Source organism: Brachypodium distachyon, chromosome 3 (assembly GCF_000005505.3).
Source record: "Brachypodium distachyon strain Bd21 chromosome 3, Brachypodium_distachyon_v3.0, whole genome shotgun sequence".
NCBI lineage: Eukaryota > Viridiplantae > Streptophyta > Magnoliopsida > Poales > Poaceae > Brachypodium > Brachypodium distachyon.
This window is the reverse complement of record NC_016133.3, coordinates 1,160,337-1,179,699: the sequence shown is the minus strand read 5'-3', so window position 1 is coordinate 1,179,699 and position 19,363 is coordinate 1,160,337. Positions and strand designations below refer to the sequence as shown.

Sequence of the window (19,363 nt, the reverse complement as noted above, 5' to 3'; positions counted from 1 at the left end):
CAAAAGAAAGTGACACTGAAATTTGGTGGTATGATGTGGGAATAAATAAATTAATTAATTAATAAGACAAAGTGGAAATGATTAGAAAAGATCCTACTAGAAAGAAAAAAAATAAGAACAAAGGACGAGCGGTTGCAGTTATACAACCACCCTGCTTCATTGTTTCTTAAGAATTAAGATACATCAGAAAGGCAGCAACATGTCATTTTTCCCCAAATGCTCACAAGAGATTAATTGTTTTGTATACATGAAATTCTTGCTAAATTCATGTGAAGCGTGACAGGGCTGTGCAAACAAGCGAGTAAGCGTGGCGTTGTAGTCTAAGGGTAAAATTATAGTCTTAGACCCGTAAACCACTCTCCTTTTCTTTTAAAAAAAGTCCTTATTTGGGTTGATGTTTTTTTAAATTAATGTAATGGGCAAATCTTACATGTTTTTCTTAAAAATTAAAAATCAGTATCAGCGTTAACTTTTTCATTACATTACTACTCTCTTCCTTTCCAAAATATAAGACACTAATTATGCCTGCACTCAATACTCTAAAACTTTAATCACTATTACACGATGAAGTATATCATCTGAGCATGTGAGAGTAATACCATTTTATGTGTCTTGCAAAATATTGGCATGCCATTATTTTTTTACTACCTCCGACAGGAATTACATGTCAATGATTTAGTACTACTTTGTATTGAATATGTGACAAGTAATATGGGTCGGGGGAAGTACTAACTTTATAAACATATACTCAAATTATGTTCGGATGGTGCGAAGGGGTAGTGGGAGCTGGCATTCGTTAGAGTTTTTCTAGTTTGTGGGTGTTTCTGTCATCTTCTTTTGCGCCATGGATACGTCGAGTCGGTAAGAGCAAAGGACTAAAGGTGAAGAGGCATGTGCCATGTTGTCCCTTTGAGATGGTGCGGTTATGTTTCCCTCAGTTGCGTTAGCATCCTAAGTTTGGGCTTTTTGTTCTCGTGTTTCAAGTTTTCAACCCTATCTCGGCATCATGTGTCCTGGAGATCTTATGCAGATACATGAGGCTGTGACAGACGAATGTTGTTTTCTCGAACAGTGGCATTAGACATGGATGAAGGGTTTCAAGCTGCCGTGGTGACGTCTTCTTCTCAGGTGTTGGTTTCCGTGGTCCGTAGACTTAGTTACTTCTCGTTACGTGCAACAACATTTGGCTGGATCCAATAGCGGAACAACAACAATACCAACGACTTGTGCCCGTGGAAGAAGACAGACTTCTCCCAAGATCTAATTTCTTTTTCTAGCATGAGTTCTGTGTGATTGTGATGCTAGAGTTTATCTAACAAAAATCCTCGTTCTTTAAAAAGGAAAATAATTAACAATTACTTAAAGGAATAAGGAAAACATGCATAAAATATGACGAAATTAATGAATTGGCTTGAGAAAGAGCCTGACTTTGTGATTGGTGCCATCCTAACTGAGACATAGATTAGAACTACAAAAAATAAATAAATAAGACTTTTCTCATACTTTCTCCGTCCTAAAACAAGTGATTTAGATTTGTATAAATTATTACACAAATCGACGCCGGTTACGTTAGTACGGACGGAGTACTTGTTTGTGCTCGTGGCAGCGTTGCTCTGTTGTTCATATACTCCTAGTCACTAAAAAAAATAAGTCTAATAAAAAAGGAAAGAAGATAAGCCAGAATTAGGACGAAATTAATGTGATGCGCGTAGGCCGGAGGGTAGGGCAGCACAAGCACAGCGAGCGGTAATAAAGAAGGAAATGATGCGCGCGCACACCGTCCGCACCCACCCCCACCCCACCCACCATTGGAGGAGCGCTCCTCCTTCTTCTTCCTCTCCCCAGCGAGGCTTGAGGCCGAGGGCATTTCGGCGCGGAGACCGCTTCCACCCGCCCACGCCCGCAACCCTCTCGCCCTGCTTCCCTGCGCTCCCCTCCATTTGTCCACGCCCCAATCTTAACCTCCTCCCCGCACACACCCCCCTGCTTCCCTCTCTCTCTTCTTGCTCCCAATCTTCCCGCTCCTCCTCCTCCTCCTTCTTCTTCTTCTTCTTCTTCTTCGTCCGACCCAGAGAGAGATAGAGAGAGGGGGACAAAGGGAAGGAGGGCGTCGTCGGGCGGTGCGCCTTAGCGAGGAGGAGGACTAAGACAGCGGGGGAGAGAGGATGAGCGCGTCCAGGTTCATAAAGTGCGTCACCGTGGGGGACGGCGCCGTCGGCAAGACCTGCATGCTCATCTCCTACACCTCCAACACCTTCCCCACCGTGCGTTCCTTTCTTCCTCCCTTACCTCTTCTTTTCGTAATGTCGCCTTGTTGTTGTTCTTGTTGTACGAATGGTGGTTGCGCCTTTTGTGCGGATTGATTGATTGGTTCTCGGGTAATTTGTGTACTTAGAGGCTGCTGGTTGTTCTTGATCTGGATTTTTTTTGGGGGGGGGGGGGGGGGGGTGAATTTTGTGCGCCTGATTTGACTTGTCCCCCCCGGCGGCTCCCAATTCGGGACAATGCGGCCGCGAATTGCGATCTCATCTCGTCTAGGGTTGTCGGCTTTGTTATCCAAAGGGGGATCTTTTCTGAGATACTCCCAAATCAGGCCCAAATTAGCCTAATCAGGGGCCCGGCAGGAGCGAAAACCTAGCACGGTTACCATTCCCCTGCCGGGGTTCAGATTTTCCCAGGGATTTTTCCTTTCGTCGGTGATTCATTTCAAATTGCGGCAAAAATTGGAGATTTCGTCGATTAGGAATTTTGGGAACCAATGAGGGGGCCTGCGGATCCGTTTCAAACAGGCCGAGATCGCTTTCCGGGCCTCCTTTTTACCACTCACGCCTTCCGTATGGTTGGTGGTGGGTGCCATTCTTTGTTCCTTTCACGCAAATCCACAACGACGGCAGCCCCTGCCTTTTCACGCATGCTTCATTTTCAAATCAAGATTATTTTTTCCCCGTAGGAAATCTTCAAAAGAAGACAAGATTTCACTCATGAGCTGCTTGCCTTGGGGATTGATTAGATTAGATTAGCTTGGAGCCCCGAGTCATGGTGGTGACCATGTAGTAGTAGTAGAATATATCCATTGGGCCACCTATCTACATGGGTTCTGGTTGTCTTCAGGCATGATTAGGAGTGGAGCGTGCATTAATCGTGGAATTCAACCCCTCTCATGTTGTCGGATGGGCGTTTTGTGCACTAGCAAGGAGTGATTTGTGGCGCACTCGTTGTTTTCTTACTAATAATATTGTTCTTGGCAGGACTATGTTCCGACTGTGTTTGACAACTTCAGTGCTAATGTTGTGGTTGACGGCAACACTGTCAACCTCGGGCTATGGGACACTGCAGGTAACTGGCTGTTGTGCCTTCTCTCTGTGCCAATGGTTACATTTGTTCTTTCTGCTTGGTTTGTTTTCTGGTACCAAGTTGTAAAAGTCCTTTCTTTTTTATTAAATCAGGTCAGGAGGATTACAACAGACTGAGACCGCTGAGTTATCGTGGAGCTGATGTGTTCCTTCTGGCCTTCTCCCTTATCAGCAAGGCCAGCTATGAGAATGTTTCAAAGAAGGCAAGAGACTTATCCTTATTATCTGTTATCCGCAAATAAGTTTGCTCTGCATATTACTGGTTCCAGAAGTTTTCTGGAAAAGTTCAACACCTTCATTCAGCTGGCAATCTTCTATTATTGTTATTCTTCTGGCATGTCTGTCATGTTTGATGAATGATTGTTTTCTTCAGCGAGAAATTATTCCGTGCTATGAAATAGGTTCTAAATCTAATTAGAACAGGCCCAAATGCAGTCTTGAATGGGTCTCTCCAGTAGTTTTCAGTCCACTAGGGATGATAATGGTCTCCCAAATTTTTGTTCCTTGTTCTTTGTCTTGACTTCTGTTAATTTGGTGTGGTCATATTTATGGCAATACATATGCTCAAGTCAGTTTTAATTGCCACTTACGATATGCATTTGGTGACTTTGAATCCTCTATTTATTTATTTATTTATTTCAGTGGATACCTGAACTGAAGCATTATGCACCAGGTGTGCCTATTATTCTTGTGGGAACAAAGCTTGGTAAGAAACCTCAACTTTTGTTTCATTTTCGATGGAAGAAGTGTGTACATAGGGTTTTCTAATGTTATTTAGACTGCAATGCAATGATGGTCGCACACTAGAAAGCATGGTTTCCATTTAGATGAACATAAATGAGAAAAAACTTGAATATAAGAATATCTGAACCTTTATGGTATGGCCACTGTGCTCTGTGCTTCCAATAGAAAATTGCAATATACTTCGTTGAGTCGTTGACTGTTTGGTTTATCCCTTGCTCTTCCATAGTCCTGTTGAATTCAGTTTTTCTGTGTTGTGTTGTGCCAGTTTTTTTTACCATGCTTGTGAGATTGAGACGTTGCAGAAAATCATAGTTTACGTATGATATATCCTTGGACCTATATTGCTCTAGACTGCCAGTTGTGATCTATTTTTCACATTTCTACATTTCTGTGGCAGATCTTCGAGATGACAAGCAGTTCTTTGTGGACCATCCTGGGGCTGTTCCTATCACTACTGCTCAGGTGCGATTATGGGTGGTTTAGTCCCTGCTTTACACTATTACATGAGCATATCTTACTATTTTCTTGCTCTCTCCCATGACTGTCTTGTAACTTTCTTTTACATGCCATTTCGTAGGGAGAGGAACTAAGAAAGCTAATAGCCGCCCCATACTACATCGAATGCAGCTCCAAGACCCAACTAGTATTGCTATCTGCTCAATTTGTTTGCTTAATGTACAGTAAAGTACCATATTTAGTTACTTACAGAGCTTTTCTGATCACCTTGATTTGTAGAACGTGAAGGGTGTATTTGACGCGGCAATAAAGGTGGTGCTGCAGCCACCAAAGGCAAAGAAGAAGAAAAAGGCGCAGAGGGGGGCCTGCTCCATCTTGTGATCTAATCATCGGTAGACAAAGAACAAAGGGCGAAATTGCCATGCTATATTATTGTTACGTCTTGCTTCAGTGGAACAGCACTCCTGGCCGTCTCCCCCTAGGTTACTGGCAGCTGCAGCAAGGTCTCTTTGTCGAGGCATCGAGCGATCCATTTGTTTCATTTTCTTCTTCCTGCCTTGTGATTATCTCGTGTGACTGACAAGTCGTGGCGATTAGGTAACTTGCTTAGATGGTATTTCCCGTGTTTGAGAACCCGAAAAAAAAGTACCTCGTTGTTATCTCTGTTCCATAAGTAGACATGATGTAATCGCACTCAGTTTATTTTTCCCTGTTATTTCAGTTCAATGGAAAATTATGTTTCCCTTCTTATGCCTGCCGTGCAAATGCATATTTGAGATGTGATTCTTCTCCCTTTTTGCTGCCTCAGCAAATCCTGCATGTGCTGTGTTTTGACCTGCCTATTTGGATACAAGTTAACAGCTAGCACTAGCAACAATAATTGCAGATCATGGAGAGCATGTTTGCACAAGGGTACGTTTGTAAACTGTGATATTATTGATACGCTATCTGCTGGAATATAATCTTTGGGGTAAGATACTCAGTCCACTGCCAATTAGACAAGCCATTATTATCTCCTGAAAGTATGATCATGCAAGATGTTTCACCGGATATGCAACTGGTCTGAACCCACTTTGGGAGGTTTACATGCTATCTATTTTTGGTGAAAAATCAGAATTTACTTGCTCCTAGATGAATTTGGCAGGACAGAGGCAATCATTCGGTAGAAACATAGTACTGCGCAAATTCCTCTGTCTACAAAATATAACAAGCAAGCGTTTTCCAATACATTTAACTTAGACCAATTATAATTCTTGACTCAACTTTGTTCGTAGATTCACTCATTTTAAAAAGAACTTGAGTCAAAATTATGAAACGAAGGGAGTACAAAATCGATACCATTGGAAAGTGCTTTTAATATGAACGTGACGAAATTGAATTTGTATCACGTATCTTTGTATTGCTGAACAAAATTTTAGTTGAAGATAAATCTTTGGGAAGAATCAGGTGTGACTAGATAGATGTTTGTGGAATTTAGGAGTATTAAAGAGGAATGGAAAAATATTAAAAAAAAAGAAAAAAAAAGGAAACGACGCCTGAGAGATTCGAACTCTCGCGGGGAAACCCCATGTACTTAGCAGGCACACGCCTTAACCACTCGGCCAAAGCGTCTTTGTTATCTGACAGCTCTCCACAAATTTTATACCGAGAAGCCACGATCTTTCACAGGATTAATCCTCAGTATCCAAGAACAAGAAAGGGTTATTGCTTATCATCCTCCTCGGTTCATTCATCCATTCATGGCGACGGAAGGATCTTGGATCAGCCCATGGCGTACTTGTGCGTCCATGTCCTGGCGGTCTGCTCGTAGCGTGCCCTGTCGGCCTTGCACATGTGCGCGATCTCCGGCACGAGCGGGTCGTCGGGGTTTGGGTCGGTGAGCAGCGAGCAGACGGAGAGCAGCACCTTGGCGATGGTCAGCGCGGGGCTCCACTGGTCCTTGAGGATGTCCAGGCAGATGCTGCCGCTGCTGTTGATGTTCGGGTGGAACACCTTGGTCCTGAACGCCACCTTGGGCGGCTTGAACGGGTAGTCCGCCGGGAACTGGATCGACGCCACGAACACCCCGCCGGCGTACGGGCTCTCCGCCGGCCCCATGATCGTCGCCTGCCACTGGTACATGTCCTCCGGCGACACCGGCCCTGTAGAGCCAGAGAGAAACATCAAGGTTCCTTCTTTCTGGATCTCGATCTCAGACAGTGTGTGTGTGTCAAAGGATTCAGATTTAAGAGATGGTGATGAAGGTCACCTGCGCTGCAGGAGGTTGGGGGATCCCTCTGCAGGTCCTTGAGCTCCTTGACGATCCTCCTCAGCGCCATCTGATTTTCAGTTCAGTCTCCTTTGTCCTTGTTCTTCAGAGATCAGAGGTTGATTTATCAGTTCCTCAAGGACCTCAACCTTGTTCTTCAGAGAACAGAGATTAAATCTGAAGCTGGAAATTGTGCCTGATTTGGTCTCAAGGTCAAAGCTACACACAATGGAACTACTCTGCCTGCTTTGTTTCCGATGGCCGGGATACCGATGATCGCTGGGGCTTTTATATACGCGCAGAGCAAGAGCAGCTAGGGGCAAATGGAATTGGATTCCTGGATTGTTCAACAAATATTTTTGTGCAGGAACACATGCATATCACACCCAAAATATATTCTCCCCTCACAACCAAAGTTCAAAAATCAAGTGGCTGCAATTGCATGAGTGAATGAAACCAAAGTAGAGTTCCTGAATGGGGAATGATTCTGACCGAAAGGCCAAAGTGCAAGTGGGGAGAAAGAATTGACAAGTTTTTCTTTTGTCCCGTTATTTCTGATGGCTCTTGTTCAATGGAACTTGATCCCTCCATGTCAATTTCGATGGCCAACTTTCTGGCGAGCGTGTGTACATTATTTGCTTCCAGGGATTTTTTATATATATTAGGCCTATGACCAGAAGAATCTTGTGCTGTTCAAGGCCAAATCATGTATTAGTACTTGCTGATTCTTCCGTGTGTTGTGCTGCAATGACTTGTTGGGTGCTTCTTTTGTTTCTTCACTCTGTCAAACGCGCGTCGAAATGCGCGTCATTTGTGTTAGAAGAAGATAACCAAACTGGTGATAAAGCTACATGACCACCGTAAGCGGCCAGGGACGAAGCCAGACGAAAAAGGCTATGGAGTCACCTCTCCTATCATGGATTCACCTTTTGTAAATAAACATGTATATCAGTATTATTTACTGAAGGTTTTCTGAATTTCACTGCTGTCATCCTGTCATGTGACACCAGCGCCTATGTGCCTAAAGGCGGTGCCAACCGAGAGGTTGCTGAATGTGCTGATGCAAAAACAAAATAACAAGGATGGCACTTGTTTCCTAAAAACAAATGGATGCCAATTTGTTTCTAGAAAACAGGTTCTCTGTGATCAGTTAAGCATATCCATCAACCATCTTATAAGGGTGACTAGTCCTGCAAATCGTGGATTCCTTGTGCCAGATACGAAGATGCGCACTCCGATTTTTGAAAACAGCAGAACATTCAGTATACGGTCTTCTTATGATGCTCTTCTCTTGTGATGTTCTTCAGCTACCAGCAGAGACGCAGCAAGCTGTCGAAAAAAAAAATGTCGCTGACTTATACTATTTATTATGTTATTAGTTTCAGAAACATATATTTCTTATAATGGAGAAAACACTCCTTCAAAGCCAATTATTATTTTTGTACAAACCACTCTAAATTTCATGTTCTTCTGTCTGGAATTTGTTACATTTCATACTTGTAGCACTTTCATCGGTGATCCTAATCATGCTGCTTTGCCCCATCTTCATGCCTGAATTTTGCAAGTAATTAGTTCCACTATGAGAAATCCATTCCCCCGCTGATCAACAGAAAGAACCTTGTTCTGTTCAAGGCCAAATCATGCACTAGTACTTGCTGATTCTTTGGTGTGGTGTGTGAGGAATGGACTGTATAATATTATTCTCTGATGGCCTTGTTGCAGTTGAGTGGTTCTTCTTGTGTTTTCTTTTGTATTAGAAGATGATCGCCAAAATGGCACCGAAGCTACATAACCACTAGTCGGTGGCGCAGACCGAGGCCTTGCTGAATGCTGATGCCAAAAAAAGAAAAGAAGAATAAGATGGATGACACTTGTTTCTCCAAAAAAGGGGGTTGATCCTTCCATGCCCATTTCAAAGCTTATTAAAGAGAAGGCCATGTTTCTTCAGAGCATGTGTATACTACTGTCAGAGATATATTCACCTGAACAATCCAGTGCCGTTCAAGGCCAAATCATGTGTTCATCAAGGACTGGACTGGACAGTTCTCTTTTGCTGGGTTTCAGACACAATTGCTGCAATACTGTTACTTGCAGTTAAACATCGCCATCAATCCATCTTACAGGGATGACTATTTCTGAAAATAGTTGATTCTTTGCGCAGATGCGAAGATTGAGTACATGGTCTTCTTATGACGCTCTTCTCTTATGACCTTGCTTCAGCTATCAGCAGAGAAGCAACAAATCATGGAAAAAGTCTGTCAGACTGTCACTAACATATATCGATTATCAGTTACAGAAACATACATTGCTTTTAATGGAGAAAACACTCCTTCAAAACAGTCCCATGTTCTTCTTCCCAGCTGTGCCTCTGTCTAGAATTTGTTACTTGTCACCAGCAGAAAGGACATTACATTTCATAGCATGAAGCAACTTCATCTGTGAACCTAATTATGCTGCTGTCGGCACATCTTCATGCCTGAATTTTGCAAACATTTTGTTTTCTCAATTTCTGTTGTGTCTGTCCTTTTACATCATGATCCTGAAGAAGTGAGTGAGAGAAGAGTTTGAAGCGTGGACGGTACAGGAACACATTGGCATCAGCAGATATCTTCACCAGCTAAGCTCTTTGTCGATCCAACAACCTTCTTATGTCACCCTGTCCAGCCCCAGGCCAAATTACATGCATACCCCTTCCCAGATCATGAAGCCCTTCTGTGTTCCTCTTCTTTAAAACGCATGCCATTTGTGTCATTGGACTGCCTGACTCATGAGAAAGATGCACCAACATTGGCCTTGCTCATCAGAATTGCAACTTGTTTAATTAGGCATTGGACAGGACAACAGCATATGCATTGTGTAATCAAGTATGATAATTTCATAAGGTAATATAATCAGAGGTGAATTTCACCGTCACACCTTTCTTGCGACCCACCTACTCGTAACAGCCTCCCGCAGCGGCGATATCGGCGCGGGTGGGGATTATGTTAAATCACTCATGCTAATCGTGAGGTTTTGCAGTAATAACATTGAGCATGCAGTTGCATGTCTCTGAAGACAATACACCCCTAACTGGCCCTGTTTCATGAGGAGCTTACAGAGACAAGCAGGGATGGCTCCCTCTATATATGTTAAAGTGATGATGCAACAGCCCTGTCTGCAGTTGAGAATTTGAGATGATTCTTCAGTTACCAATTGCTTTCAGCTGATATATACACCGATCGATCGATCGCCGGGGAGCGAAGCCCGCAGAAAGGTACTAGCTTTCTTTCTGTTGTTCCTAGATAACCAAGAAGAGCATTTGATCATCTTAATCAGAGCTTGGGTTTGTTGTGCTTCCGTTACTGTTGCATTTGATCATCTTAATCAGAGCTTGGGTTTGTTGTGATTCTGTTACTGTTGCATTTGATCATCATGATCAAAACATGCGTCTGTATGGAAGCACTATACATATACTGGGTGTCATCTGTCCTTTGCTGGGTGTCATCTGTGATGGATGACATCAAGAAATCCTATCCTGATTCCTGACAGCAGCAACATGGATGCATCCATCCATGGCTGATTGCAGAGATTCAGAGCTGCAGCTGCACACTCATTGACTGAATCTTCCTAGGACAAACTGATAGCTGACCATGGGAGGAGGAGAGCATCAGCTGGAGCACCACAGCATCGTCAGCTCTGCTGCTGCTGCTGCTGCTGCTGCCGTTCATGGCCATGGCGGTGGCGGCGGCACGGTGGAGGCGGCGCTGAGGCCGCTCGTGGGCGCCGACGGCTGGGATTACTGCATCTACTGGCGCCTCTCCCCTGACCAGAGGTGCGAATATTGTTTGGTCATATGATTCTTGCATATACAGAGCTTGATGATGCATGATTCATGGCAGGTTCTTGGAGATGACGGGGTTCTGCTGCAGCGGCGAGTTCGAGGCGCTCGGCGACCTGCCTTCCTCCATCCCGCTCGACTCCTCCTCCATCGGGTAAGAATTCGATCGATTTTTTTAATCAAATTCTTCTTCCTCCTCCTCGGTCGCCATTGATTCCTGCTCGAGCTCTATATAACTGTTGATTCGTTCTGATGATCTCTTGATTGATTGATTGGTTTGGTCAGGATGCACGCGCAGGCGCTGCTGTCGAACCAGCCAATCTGGCAGAGCTGCTCCGGCGACATGGCGCCGCAGGTGCAGGATACTGCCGGCGGCGAGAAGACGCGGCTCCTCGTCCCCGTCGCCGGCGGCCTCGTGGAGCTCTTCGCCTCCAGATACGTACGTGCATAGTGATGGATGAGATCAGTTGTCGGTTAGCTTAGCTTAATTAGCTCGATCAGGATCGAGTAGGTAAGGTAGTTAGTTCGTTAGGATAGCCATGGCGTTCGCGTGACCGCCGACGCCGCCGGCGACGGGGCTCTCAATGCCCCACACGCAACAGCCTTTGTGTTCTTCTTTTCCGGATGATGCGTGCTGTATATATATGTGTGTGATATCCATGGCCGGGCTTTGAACTGACGCAGATGGCGGAGGAGCAGGAGATGGCGGAGCTGGTGATGGCGCAGTGCGGCGGCGGCCATGGCTGGCAGCTTCAGCAGCAGCAGCCGGCTATGGCGGCGGCGGAGGAGGAGCAGTTCTACGCGGCGACGTCGGTGGCGTCGCTCAACCTGTTCGACGGCGGCGGCGGCGGCGCCGGCGGAGACGACCAGTTCCTGGCTGCCGGCGCCGGGGAAGACGACGGTGGCGCTGCGGCGTGGGGGGTCGCGGCCGGGACTAGCAGCGAGGCGGCGCACGAGCAGCAGCAGCTGTACTCCGGCGGTGCGGCGGCGGCGGCCCGGGCGGAGTCCGGGTCGGAGGGCAGCGAGCTGCAGGGCGACGACGACGACGTGGACGGCGGGGTCCAGAGGAAGGACGGCGGCCATGGCGGCGGCGGCGGCAAGCGGCAGCAGTGCAAGAACCTGATGGCCGAGCGCAAGCGCCGCAAGAAGCTCAACGACCGCCTCTACAAGCTCCGCTCCCTCGTCCCCAACATCACCAAGGTATATATTACCAAATCCTCCATGGCCGAAGATCACAGAAGAAACACAAATTCATCCATGGATCTCTGAAACAAAATTTCCTGGGGAATTTGCTTCGATCGATTCAGATGGACCGGGCATCGATCCTGGGGGACGCGATCGACTACATCGTGGGGCTGCAGAAGCAGGTCAAGGATCTCCAGGACGAGCTCGAGGAAGAAGACAACCCAAATAACCCCGACGTGCTCACCATGGACGACCACCCGCCGCCGGGGCTCGACAACGACGAGGCCTCACCCCCGCCGCCGCAGAAGCGTGCCCGGGCGCCGGCGGCGGATCCGGAGGAGGAGGAGGAGAAGGGAGAGCAGGAGGAGCAGGAGCAGGACATGGAGCCGCAGGTGGAGGTCCGGCAGGTGGGCGGCGGCGGGGAGGAGTTCTTCCTGCAGGTGCTCTGCTCGCACAAGCCCGGCCGCTTCGTGCGCATCATGGACGAGATCGCCGCCCTGGGCCTACAGGTCACCAACGTCAACGTCACCTCCTACAACAAGCTCGTCCTCAACGTCTTCCGCGCCGTCGTGAGCTCCGTTTACTTCTCCGGCCGGTCGCCATTGCTGCTGCTGCTGGCCTCTCTGATGGTTTTAATGGTGGTTGTTGCAGATGAGGGAGAACGAGGCGGCGGTGCCGGCGGACAGGGTGAGGGACTCGCTGCTGGAGGTGACCAGGGAGATGTACGGCGCTGGCGGCGTGTGGCCGGCGGCGATGGCGCCGCTGCCGGCGATGGAGGCGCCGATGATGGTGATGGCGGCCGAGGCGAAGCTCGACGGCGGCGGCGAAGCGGGGGAGCACCATTACCAGCTGCAGCAGCAGCAATTGCTTGGCGGGTATCACCAGCAGCAGCATCTGTACTACCTCGGTCTCGATTAAACTGTCACTGTATTTATACTGCCAAGGATCCTTTGATTCATAAGATTGTAAAAGCACGGGACTAAGAAAAAAAAAGTAAAATGGAGGATAAAAAAAGATTTTTTCAGGGTAATCGAGGAATAAGTTCGCTAGCCCAAGTGATGAAAATGTATATAACTTCTTATCGACTCCGTTGCACAAAACACCTCTTACGGATTTGTGCACGTAGACGAAGACCGTTCTCATTTCTAACGTCTGACCATTCATATTGAATTAAAGACGTAAAATGAGGAACAGAGTAAAGATTTTGTTAGGGTAATTGAGAAATCAAGTTAGCTGGCCGGAGTGATGAAAATGTATACGACTTCCTTGATCGATCTATGCTCACCCCTCTGACAGTTGCCCTCTATGATTCAGATTATTTTTTTGTCGCGGCTCATCCGTGCCCGCCTTCCAATCATTGCCTGAGTACATCCCACATACGTCACCGTTAGGGTCCTAGGGACGTCAAGTGCCTTTCATGCCACGTTGAAGTACCGGTGGATCATTTTTTTCTTCATATAATCCTCTTGTCTAGTTTTTCTTGGAGATATGTCTGTTGCACTGTGATTTAGACCATTCTTCTTATGTTGAATCTTGTTCAATTTCTCGCGCTAATCCAAGGTTGTTCAGAAGTTTGTGTCAGATCTTTTGGATCTCGTTTTACGGCACAAAGATGGGTGCTTTGACCACTTACCGAAGGAAAAGCGAGCTCGTAGGATAGCTCCCTCGTCCCGATCCGGAAAACCCTTGTCCCTCTTCTAGCACCAAGACCGCCACCATCCTCCCTCTCCCTCGCCGCCGACGGTGCGTGCCAACGGGCAAAGCCCGCGCCACGGTGGTGAGGCCTCGTCTTTTGGTTGTGCATGGTGGCAGACATCGGAGTGACCAGATGTGTCTGAGACACATTCCGCTCTGCACGATAACTGCAACGGCTGTTGTGGCAGGCTAGTCATCCCGCTTGGCAGATCTTTGGCGCAGGGATAGCGTGGGAGGCGGTTCCTCTTTTGCAGCTTGGCCCTCCTGGGGCTACGGCGGGCTGGATCCCGGCGAGGCAAGGGAGGTGGCGATGGATCCGAAGGTTTCGACCTTCTTTTTGAAGAAAAAAAACGAACACTCTGGCTTGCTCGCAGCAAAATAATGATCAGCGCACGTTTTTAGAACCATCGACGCGAGAGAAGCGGTTCGAGCTTTCTACCATTGGCTGACACGGCCTCTATGGATTTATTAAATTACCCTGTTCTTTACTCTTTGACATAGTAGAATAGTTTGTTTTTTCAATAACGAGATGAAGCTATTTTCTGAAAGTGAGTCAAAGTCAAAGTCAACAATCCCTGTCCCCAACTCGGACGACGCCTGCCATCATCGAGAGTCGTCGTTCCTTCCACAATCTCCGGCTCGGCGGCGGCGGCGATGGAATCGGAGCACAGGGCGTACGCGCGGGGTGAGGCTGCTCGGCAACCCCAACGACGTGCAAGCCGTCTCCTTGGCCGTCGCCGGCCTCTGGGCCACCGTCCGCCGAGCTGCTCATCCAGCGCCACCCGTAGCACGACCTCATCGCCTTCCCCTCCTCCCGGCCCTCGTAAGCATCCGCCCCTCAATCCCCAATCCTTCATTCCTTCTCCCTCGACGGAGATCGACCAGATCGATTCACACATGTAAAGATTCACGGAACAACCGGCCGGGCGGCTGATCTATCTAGTTAGTTCAAATGCGCGCCCCCAAATCAAGCGCCAAACGTTTCCATGATCGATGATGATGATGATGCCGGTCTTTCTCTTCCGGGATCAATGATTAATTAAGCACCGGTTGGTTGGTTGGTTGGTTAATCGATCGATCCTATCTGTTGTGTTCTGTTATCTTACACTTGTTACTAGATCTGCAAGTCGGGGATTTTTTGCGCCAGATGAGAGGATGAGCACTCTTATTTCTGAAAACAGCAGAACATTAAGTACATGGTCTTCTCATGATGCTCTCCTCTTATGATGTTCTCCAGCTATCAGCAGAGAAGCAGCAAACTGTTGAAAATTCATGTAGCATGTACTACTGATTATCGGTTTCAGAAACATATATTGCTTATAATGGAGAAAAGCACTCCTTCGAATTTTTTTAATTTGTAGAAAGTAACCTCAGTCTCTGGAATTTTTTGCTTGCCACCAACAGAAAGGACATTACATTACATAACATGACATGAAGCAACTTCATCTGTGAACCTTATCATGCTGCTGTCGGCACATCTAACATCTTCATGCCTGAATTTTGCAAACATTTTTTTCTCAATATCCGTTGTCCCTGTCCTTTTACGTCATGATCCGGAAGAAGAACCGAGTGAGAGAAGAGTCTGATGCGTGGATGGTACAGGAACACATTGGCATCAGCAGATATCTTCACCAGCTAAGCTCTTAGTAGATCCAACAACCTTCTTATGTCACCCCTGTCCAGCCCCAGGCCAAATTACATGCATTCCCCTTCCAAGATCATGAAACCCTTTTGTGTTCCTCTTCTTTTAAAACACATGCCATTAGTGTCATTTCACTGTCTGGCTCATGAGAAAGGTGCACCAACATTGGCCTTGCTCATCGGAACTGCAACTTGTTTAATTAGGCATTGGACAGGACAAGAGCATATGCATTGTGTAATTAAGTTTGATAATTTCACGAGGTAATATAACCAGAGGTGAATTTTGAAACCGTCTTCACCGTCACACCTTTCTTGCGACCCACCTACTCGTAACAGCCTCCCGCAGCGGCGATATCGGTGCGGGTGGGGATTATGTTAAATCAATCATGCTAATTGTGAGTTTTTGCAGTAAATAAATTGGGCATGCAGTTGCATATCTCTGGAGATAGCAGACCCCTAATTAACTGACTGTTTCATGTGGAGCTTGCAGAGGCAGGCAGGCATATCTCCTGTATATATGTTAAGTGATGATGCAACAGCCCTGCCTGCAGTTGAGAATTTGAGATGATTCTTCAGTTACCAATTGCTTTCAGCTGATATATACACCGATCATTCGTTTCCTGGGAAGCGAAGCCCGCAGAAAGGTACTAGCTTTCTTTCTGTTGTTCCTAGCTAGCCAAGAACAGCAGTTGATCATCTTAATCAAAGCTTGCGTTTGTTGTGATTCTGTTATTGTTGCATTTGATCATCTTAATCAAAGCTTGGGTTGAGATGACCTTAAAAGCATGCATGTGTGTGTTTCTGCATGATGGTAGTACCACATATATATACTGGGTGTCATCTGTCCTTTCCTGTCTGCATCTGTGACGGATGACATCAAGAAATCCTATCCTGATTCCTGACAGCAGCAACATGGATGCATCCATCCATCCCTTGATTGATTGATTGCAGAGCTGCAGCTGCATTTGGCTCCTGTTGCTTTTGAATCGATGTGTCACTGACTCACTAGCTCACTCACTGACTGAATCTTCCTAGGGCACGCTGATCGGTCGATTGATTGATCAAAGCTGACCATGGGAGTAGAGCATCAGCAGCACCACAGCATAGTCGGCAGCTCTGCTGCTGCTGCCGTTAATGGCCATGGCGGCGGCGGCGGAGGAGGAGGGGGAGGCGCCACGGTGGAGGCGGTGCTGAGGCCGCTCGTCGGCGCCGACAGCTGGGACTACTGCATCTACTGGCGCCTCTCCCCTGACCAGAGGTATATATATATATATGTGCGCCTTTCATTCATGTTCATATATATACACGATTCTTGCACCCAGAGCTTGACGGTGATTCATGGCGAATTAATGGCAGTTTCTTGGAGATGACGGGGTTCTGCTGCAGCGGCGAGTTCGAGGCGCAGGTGGCGGCTCTCGGCGACCTGCCTTCCTCCATCCCGCTCGACTCCTCCATCGGGTAACAATTCAATCGCAAACTGCTTCTTCTTCCTCCCCGCTTCCTGGTCGCCATTGATTTTTTGCTTGAGCTTTATCTAACTTTTGATTTGGTCAGGATACACTCGCAGGCGCTGCTGTCGAACCAGCCGATCTGGCAGAGCTACTCCAGCGACGTGGCGCAGACGCATGATACTGCCGGCGGCAACGGTGGCGGCGAGAAGACGCGGCTCCTCGTCCCCGTCGCCGGCGGCCTCGTGGAGCTCTTTGCGTCCAGATATGTACGTCCATAGTGATGGATGGATGAGATAAGTCGGTTAGCTTAGCTTAATTAGCTCGATCAGGATCGAGTAGGTAGTTAGTTAGTTAGGAGAGCCATGGCATTCGCGTGAGCGCCGACGCCACCGGCGACGGAGCTCAGTGCACCCCACGCAACAGCCTTTGTGTTCTTCTCCGGATGGGTGATGCGTGTATATATGTGTGATATATGATGGCTATGTGCAATTTGATGCAGATGGCGGAGGAGCAGGAGATGGCGGAGATGGTCATGGTGCAGTGCGGCGGCGGACATGGCTGGCAGCTGCAGCAGCCGGCTACGGCGGCGGAGGACCAGTTCTACGCAGCTACGTCGGTGGCGTCTCTCAACCTGTTCGACAGCGGCGGCGGCGAGGACCAGTTCTTGGCGCCGGCTGCCGAAGCCGGGGAAGACGGTGGCGCTGCGTCGTGGGGGTTCGCGGCCGGGAACAGCGAGCCGTCGGCGGCGGTGCACGAGCAGCTGTACTCCGGTGGGGTGGCGGCGAGGGCGGAGTCCGGTTCGGAGGGCAGCGAGCTGCAGGGCGACGACGACGTCGATGGCGAGGTCCAGAGGGGCGGGAAGGACGGCGGCACTGGCGGAGGGAAGCGGCAGCAGTGCAAGAACCTAATGGCCGAGCGCAACCGCCGCAAGAAGCTCAACGACCGCCTCTACAAGCTCCGCTCCCTCGTCCCCAACATCACCAAGGTACCAACCAATTAAATCCTCCATGGATCAAAATCTTCCGCTCCAAATAAACCCTTTCGGATTTGATGGTCAGATGGACCGGGCGGCGATCCTGGGGGACGCGATCGACTACATCGTGGGGTTGCAGAAGCAGGTGAAGGAGCTGCAAGACGAGCTCGAGGAAGAAGAAAACCCAAACCCCAACAACGGCATCATGGCCCCCGACGTGCTCACCATGGACGACCACCCGCCGCCGGGGCTGGATAACGACGACGTGTCCCCCCCGCCGCCGCAGCCACCCCTCTGCAAGAAGCGGGCCCGGGCGGCCGCGGCGGCGGCGGCGGGGGAGGATCAGGAGGAGAAGGACGACGACAAGGGTGGCGACCAAGACCAGGACATGGAGCCGCAGGTGGAGGTCCGGCAGGTGGACGGCAGCGACGAGTTCTTCCTGCAGGTGCTCTGCTCGCACAAGTCCGGCCGCTTCGTCCGCATCATGGACGAGATCGCCGCCCTGGGGCTCCAGGTCACCAACGTCAACGTCACCTCCTACAACAAGCTCGTCCTCAACGTCTTCCGCGCCGTCGTGAGCTCCGTTCATTCCTCTGGCCGGCCGATCGCCATTGCTGCTTGGCTTTCTGAATCTCTGATTATTTGGTGGTGCAGATGAGGGAGAACGAGGCGGCGGTGCCGGTGGACAGGGTGAGGGACTCGCTGCTGGAGGCGACCAGGGAGATGTACGGCGCTGGCGGCTGCGTGTGGCCGGTGGCAGCGATGGCTCCGCCGCCGCTGACGACGAGGGAGACGCCGACGACGACGATGATGATGGCGGAGGTGGCGAAGCTCTACGGCGGCCAAGCGGGGGAGCACCATTACCACCTGCAGCAGCAGCAGCACCAAGAGCTTGGCGGGTATCACCAGCATCATCTGCACTACCTCGGTCTCGACTAATCAAAATCAAAATTACTAGTCCTACTTAATTACTGTAGCTCCTTGGATCGATAAACAATTCTGTGATTCGTTTGCTGAACTAATCATTGTGGGATGTTTCCTTTGAATCTCCCATATATTGTTTCTTCCTTCTCTGCGTGTGCTTGTTTCTCTGTCTTTTGTTCGTTCGAATGCTCTGTATCTCGTTTGCTTTACAGAGTTGCCGCTCCGGTTTTGCCCGTAACAAGTTCATGATGGAGGGTATATTTCCCAGGCAAGCCACAAACATTGTGGTCTTGGTCTTTCTTCACTTGTGAGAACCATCGAAGAGGCGAAAGATAAGGAGCAAGTCGATGACTGCCAGACCCAACAGCACAACCTAGGTCTCTTCTATTTTACATTTTGTATATGCCCCTTATGAAAGCAGGCTTCGGAATAACCTCAACTGTGTATTTTTTGTTCTCTACGACCTAAATTAATTGGGTTTTGCTATCGAGAAGTGCCTGGTTATAGTTTTAGTTAGAGCCAAGTCGACGTGTTTGGCTGTTGGATCTTAATCCAATCCAATGACAACATATGCGAGAGGAGAAAATAAAGATAATATTCAAATCTTGTGTCACCTGAGATTTTAACCATTTGTCTTTCCACATCCTTACTGATTACCCCCTCTGATTCTAAATTCTTGATTCAAATTTGATCTTCTTAAAAAGCGTCTTAGATACATGTAATATTTCGACAACAATTTAAAATCGGAGGGAGTACATTTTTCTAAGCTGGTATTTTCTTTGACGGTCGAGGAGTCCTTTTTTGTTTTAGTAAAAATCGAGGTGGAGATGTATTTTATAGTGTAAAAGAAAGCCAAAATAGCAGAGAAAGTTCTGA

General features: G+C 48.1%; 4 protein-coding genes and 1 non-coding gene across 10 annotated transcripts; 3 read left to right on the top strand and 2 right to left on the bottom strand.

Annotated features, from left to right (window-relative positions):
• Positions 1 to 1,772: 1,772 nt before the first annotated feature.
• LOC100828208 (rac-like GTP-binding protein 6) lies at positions 1,773 to 5,303 on the top strand. Its single transcript, XM_003573475.4, has 7 exons — positions 1,773 to 2,264; positions 3,249 to 3,336; positions 3,447 to 3,556; positions 3,996 to 4,059; positions 4,495 to 4,559; positions 4,675 to 4,740; positions 4,833 to 5,303. The coding sequence occupies exons 1-7, from the start codon at positions 2,166 to 2,168 to the stop codon at positions 4,932 to 4,934; spliced, it is 594 nt and encodes a 197-aa protein (XP_003573523.1). The 5' UTR covers positions 1,773 to 2,165; the 3' UTR covers positions 4,935 to 5,303.
• Positions 5,304 to 5,923: 620 nt separating this feature from the next.
• LOC100826569 (ubiquitin-conjugating enzyme E2-17 kDa) lies at positions 5,924 to 7,372 on the bottom strand. The gene is made up of 2 exons (XM_003573469.4): positions 6,802 to 7,372; positions 5,924 to 6,694 (listed from the first exon to the last, which is right to left on the bottom strand). Exons 1-2 carry the CDS (start codon positions 6,869 to 6,871, stop codon positions 6,315 to 6,317), a joined length of 450 nt encoding a protein of 149 aa, XP_003573517.1. The 5' UTR covers positions 6,872 to 7,372; the 3' UTR covers positions 5,924 to 6,314.
• TRNAS-GCU lies at positions 6,083 to 6,164 on the bottom strand. Its single transcript has one exon. It is a non-coding gene; the product is annotated as a tRNA-Ser (tRNA).
• A 1,411-nt stretch (positions 7,373 to 8,783) lies between the features above and the next one.
• LOC100844277 (transcription factor TDR) lies at positions 8,784 to 12,868 on the top strand. 4 transcript variants are annotated; one of them, XM_024462142.1, is made up of 8 exons: positions 8,784 to 9,683; positions 9,820 to 10,054; positions 10,412 to 10,612; positions 10,680 to 10,772; positions 10,904 to 11,057; positions 11,303 to 11,818; positions 11,926 to 12,372; positions 12,455 to 12,868. In XM_024462142.1, exons 3-8 carry the CDS (start codon positions 10,431 to 10,433, stop codon positions 12,719 to 12,721), a joined length of 1,659 nt encoding a protein of 552 aa, XP_024317910.1. In that variant the 5' UTR covers positions 8,784 to 9,683; positions 9,820 to 10,054; positions 10,412 to 10,430; the 3' UTR covers positions 12,722 to 12,868. The 4 variants fall into 4 exon arrangements, with proteins under 4 accessions (XP_024317910.1, XP_024317909.1, XP_024317911.1 ...); XM_024462141.1 differs by having other exon boundaries at positions 10,367 to 10,612; XM_024462143.1 differs by having other exon boundaries at positions 10,333 to 10,612.
• A 1,170-nt stretch (positions 12,869 to 14,038) lies between these two features.
• LOC100843665 (transcription factor TDR) lies at positions 14,039 to 18,634 on the top strand. Of its 3 annotated transcripts, none has more exons than XM_010235427.2 (8): positions 14,039 to 14,321; positions 15,623 to 15,783; positions 16,175 to 16,397; positions 16,496 to 16,597; positions 16,694 to 16,856; positions 17,090 to 17,575; positions 17,649 to 18,137; positions 18,218 to 18,634. In XM_010235427.2, the coding sequence occupies exons 3-8, from the start codon at positions 16,213 to 16,215 to the stop codon at positions 18,500 to 18,502; spliced, it is 1,710 nt and encodes a 569-aa protein (XP_010233729.1). In that variant the 5' UTR covers positions 14,039 to 14,321; positions 15,623 to 15,783; positions 16,175 to 16,212; the 3' UTR covers positions 18,503 to 18,634. The 3 variants fall into 3 exon arrangements, with proteins under 3 accessions (XP_010233729.1, XP_010233727.1, XP_024317908.1); XM_010235425.3 differs by having other exon boundaries at positions 14,047 to 14,321; positions 15,630 to 15,783; XM_024462140.1 differs by having other exon boundaries at positions 14,047 to 15,534; positions 15,630 to 15,783.
• Positions 18,635 to 19,363: the final 729 nt, after the last annotated feature.

Excerpts from the sequence above, each read along its gene's own strand:
- LOC100826569 (XM_003573469.4), bottom strand. The coding sequence starts at position 6,871 with ATGGCGCTGAGGAGGATCGTCAAGGAGCTCAAGGACCTGCAGAGGGAT. Across the intron at positions 6,695-6,801 it reads CCCAACCTCCTGCAGCGCAG|GGCCGGTGTCGCCGGAGGAC; the intron begins GTGACCTTCATC and ends CTGGCTCTACAG.
- LOC100843665 (XM_010235427.2), top strand. The coding sequence starts at position 16,213 with ATGGGAGTAGAGCATCAGCAGCACCACAGCATAGTCGGCAGCTCTGCT. Across the intron at positions 16,857-17,089 it reads AGCTCTTTGCGTCCAGATAT|ATGGCGGAGGAGCAGGAGAT; the intron begins GTACGTCCATAG and ends AATTTGATGCAG. Across the intron at positions 18,138-18,217 it reads TCAACGTCTTCCGCGCCGTC|ATGAGGGAGAACGAGGCGGC; the intron begins GTGAGCTCCGTT and ends TTGGTGGTGCAG.
- LOC100828208 (XM_003573475.4), top strand. The coding sequence starts at position 2,166 with ATGAGCGCGTCCAGGTTCATAAAGTGCGTCACCGTGGGGGACGGCGCC. Across the intron at positions 2,265-3,248 it reads CCTCCAACACCTTCCCCACC|GACTATGTTCCGACTGTGTT; the intron begins GTGCGTTCCTTT and ends TGTTCTTGGCAG. Across the intron at positions 4,060-4,494 it reads TCTTGTGGGAACAAAGCTTG|ATCTTCGAGATGACAAGCAG; the intron begins GTAAGAAACCTC and ends TTTCTGTGGCAG.
- LOC100844277 (XM_024462142.1), top strand. The coding sequence starts at position 10,431 with ATGGGAGGAGGAGAGCATCAGCTGGAGCACCACAGCATCGTCAGCTCT. Across the intron at positions 10,613-10,679 it reads CGCCTCTCCCCTGACCAGAG|GTTCTTGGAGATGACGGGGT; the intron begins GTGCGAATATTG and ends GATTCATGGCAG. Across the intron at positions 11,819-11,925 it reads TCGTCCCCAACATCACCAAG|ATGGACCGGGCATCGATCCT; the intron begins GTATATATTACC and ends CGATCGATTCAG.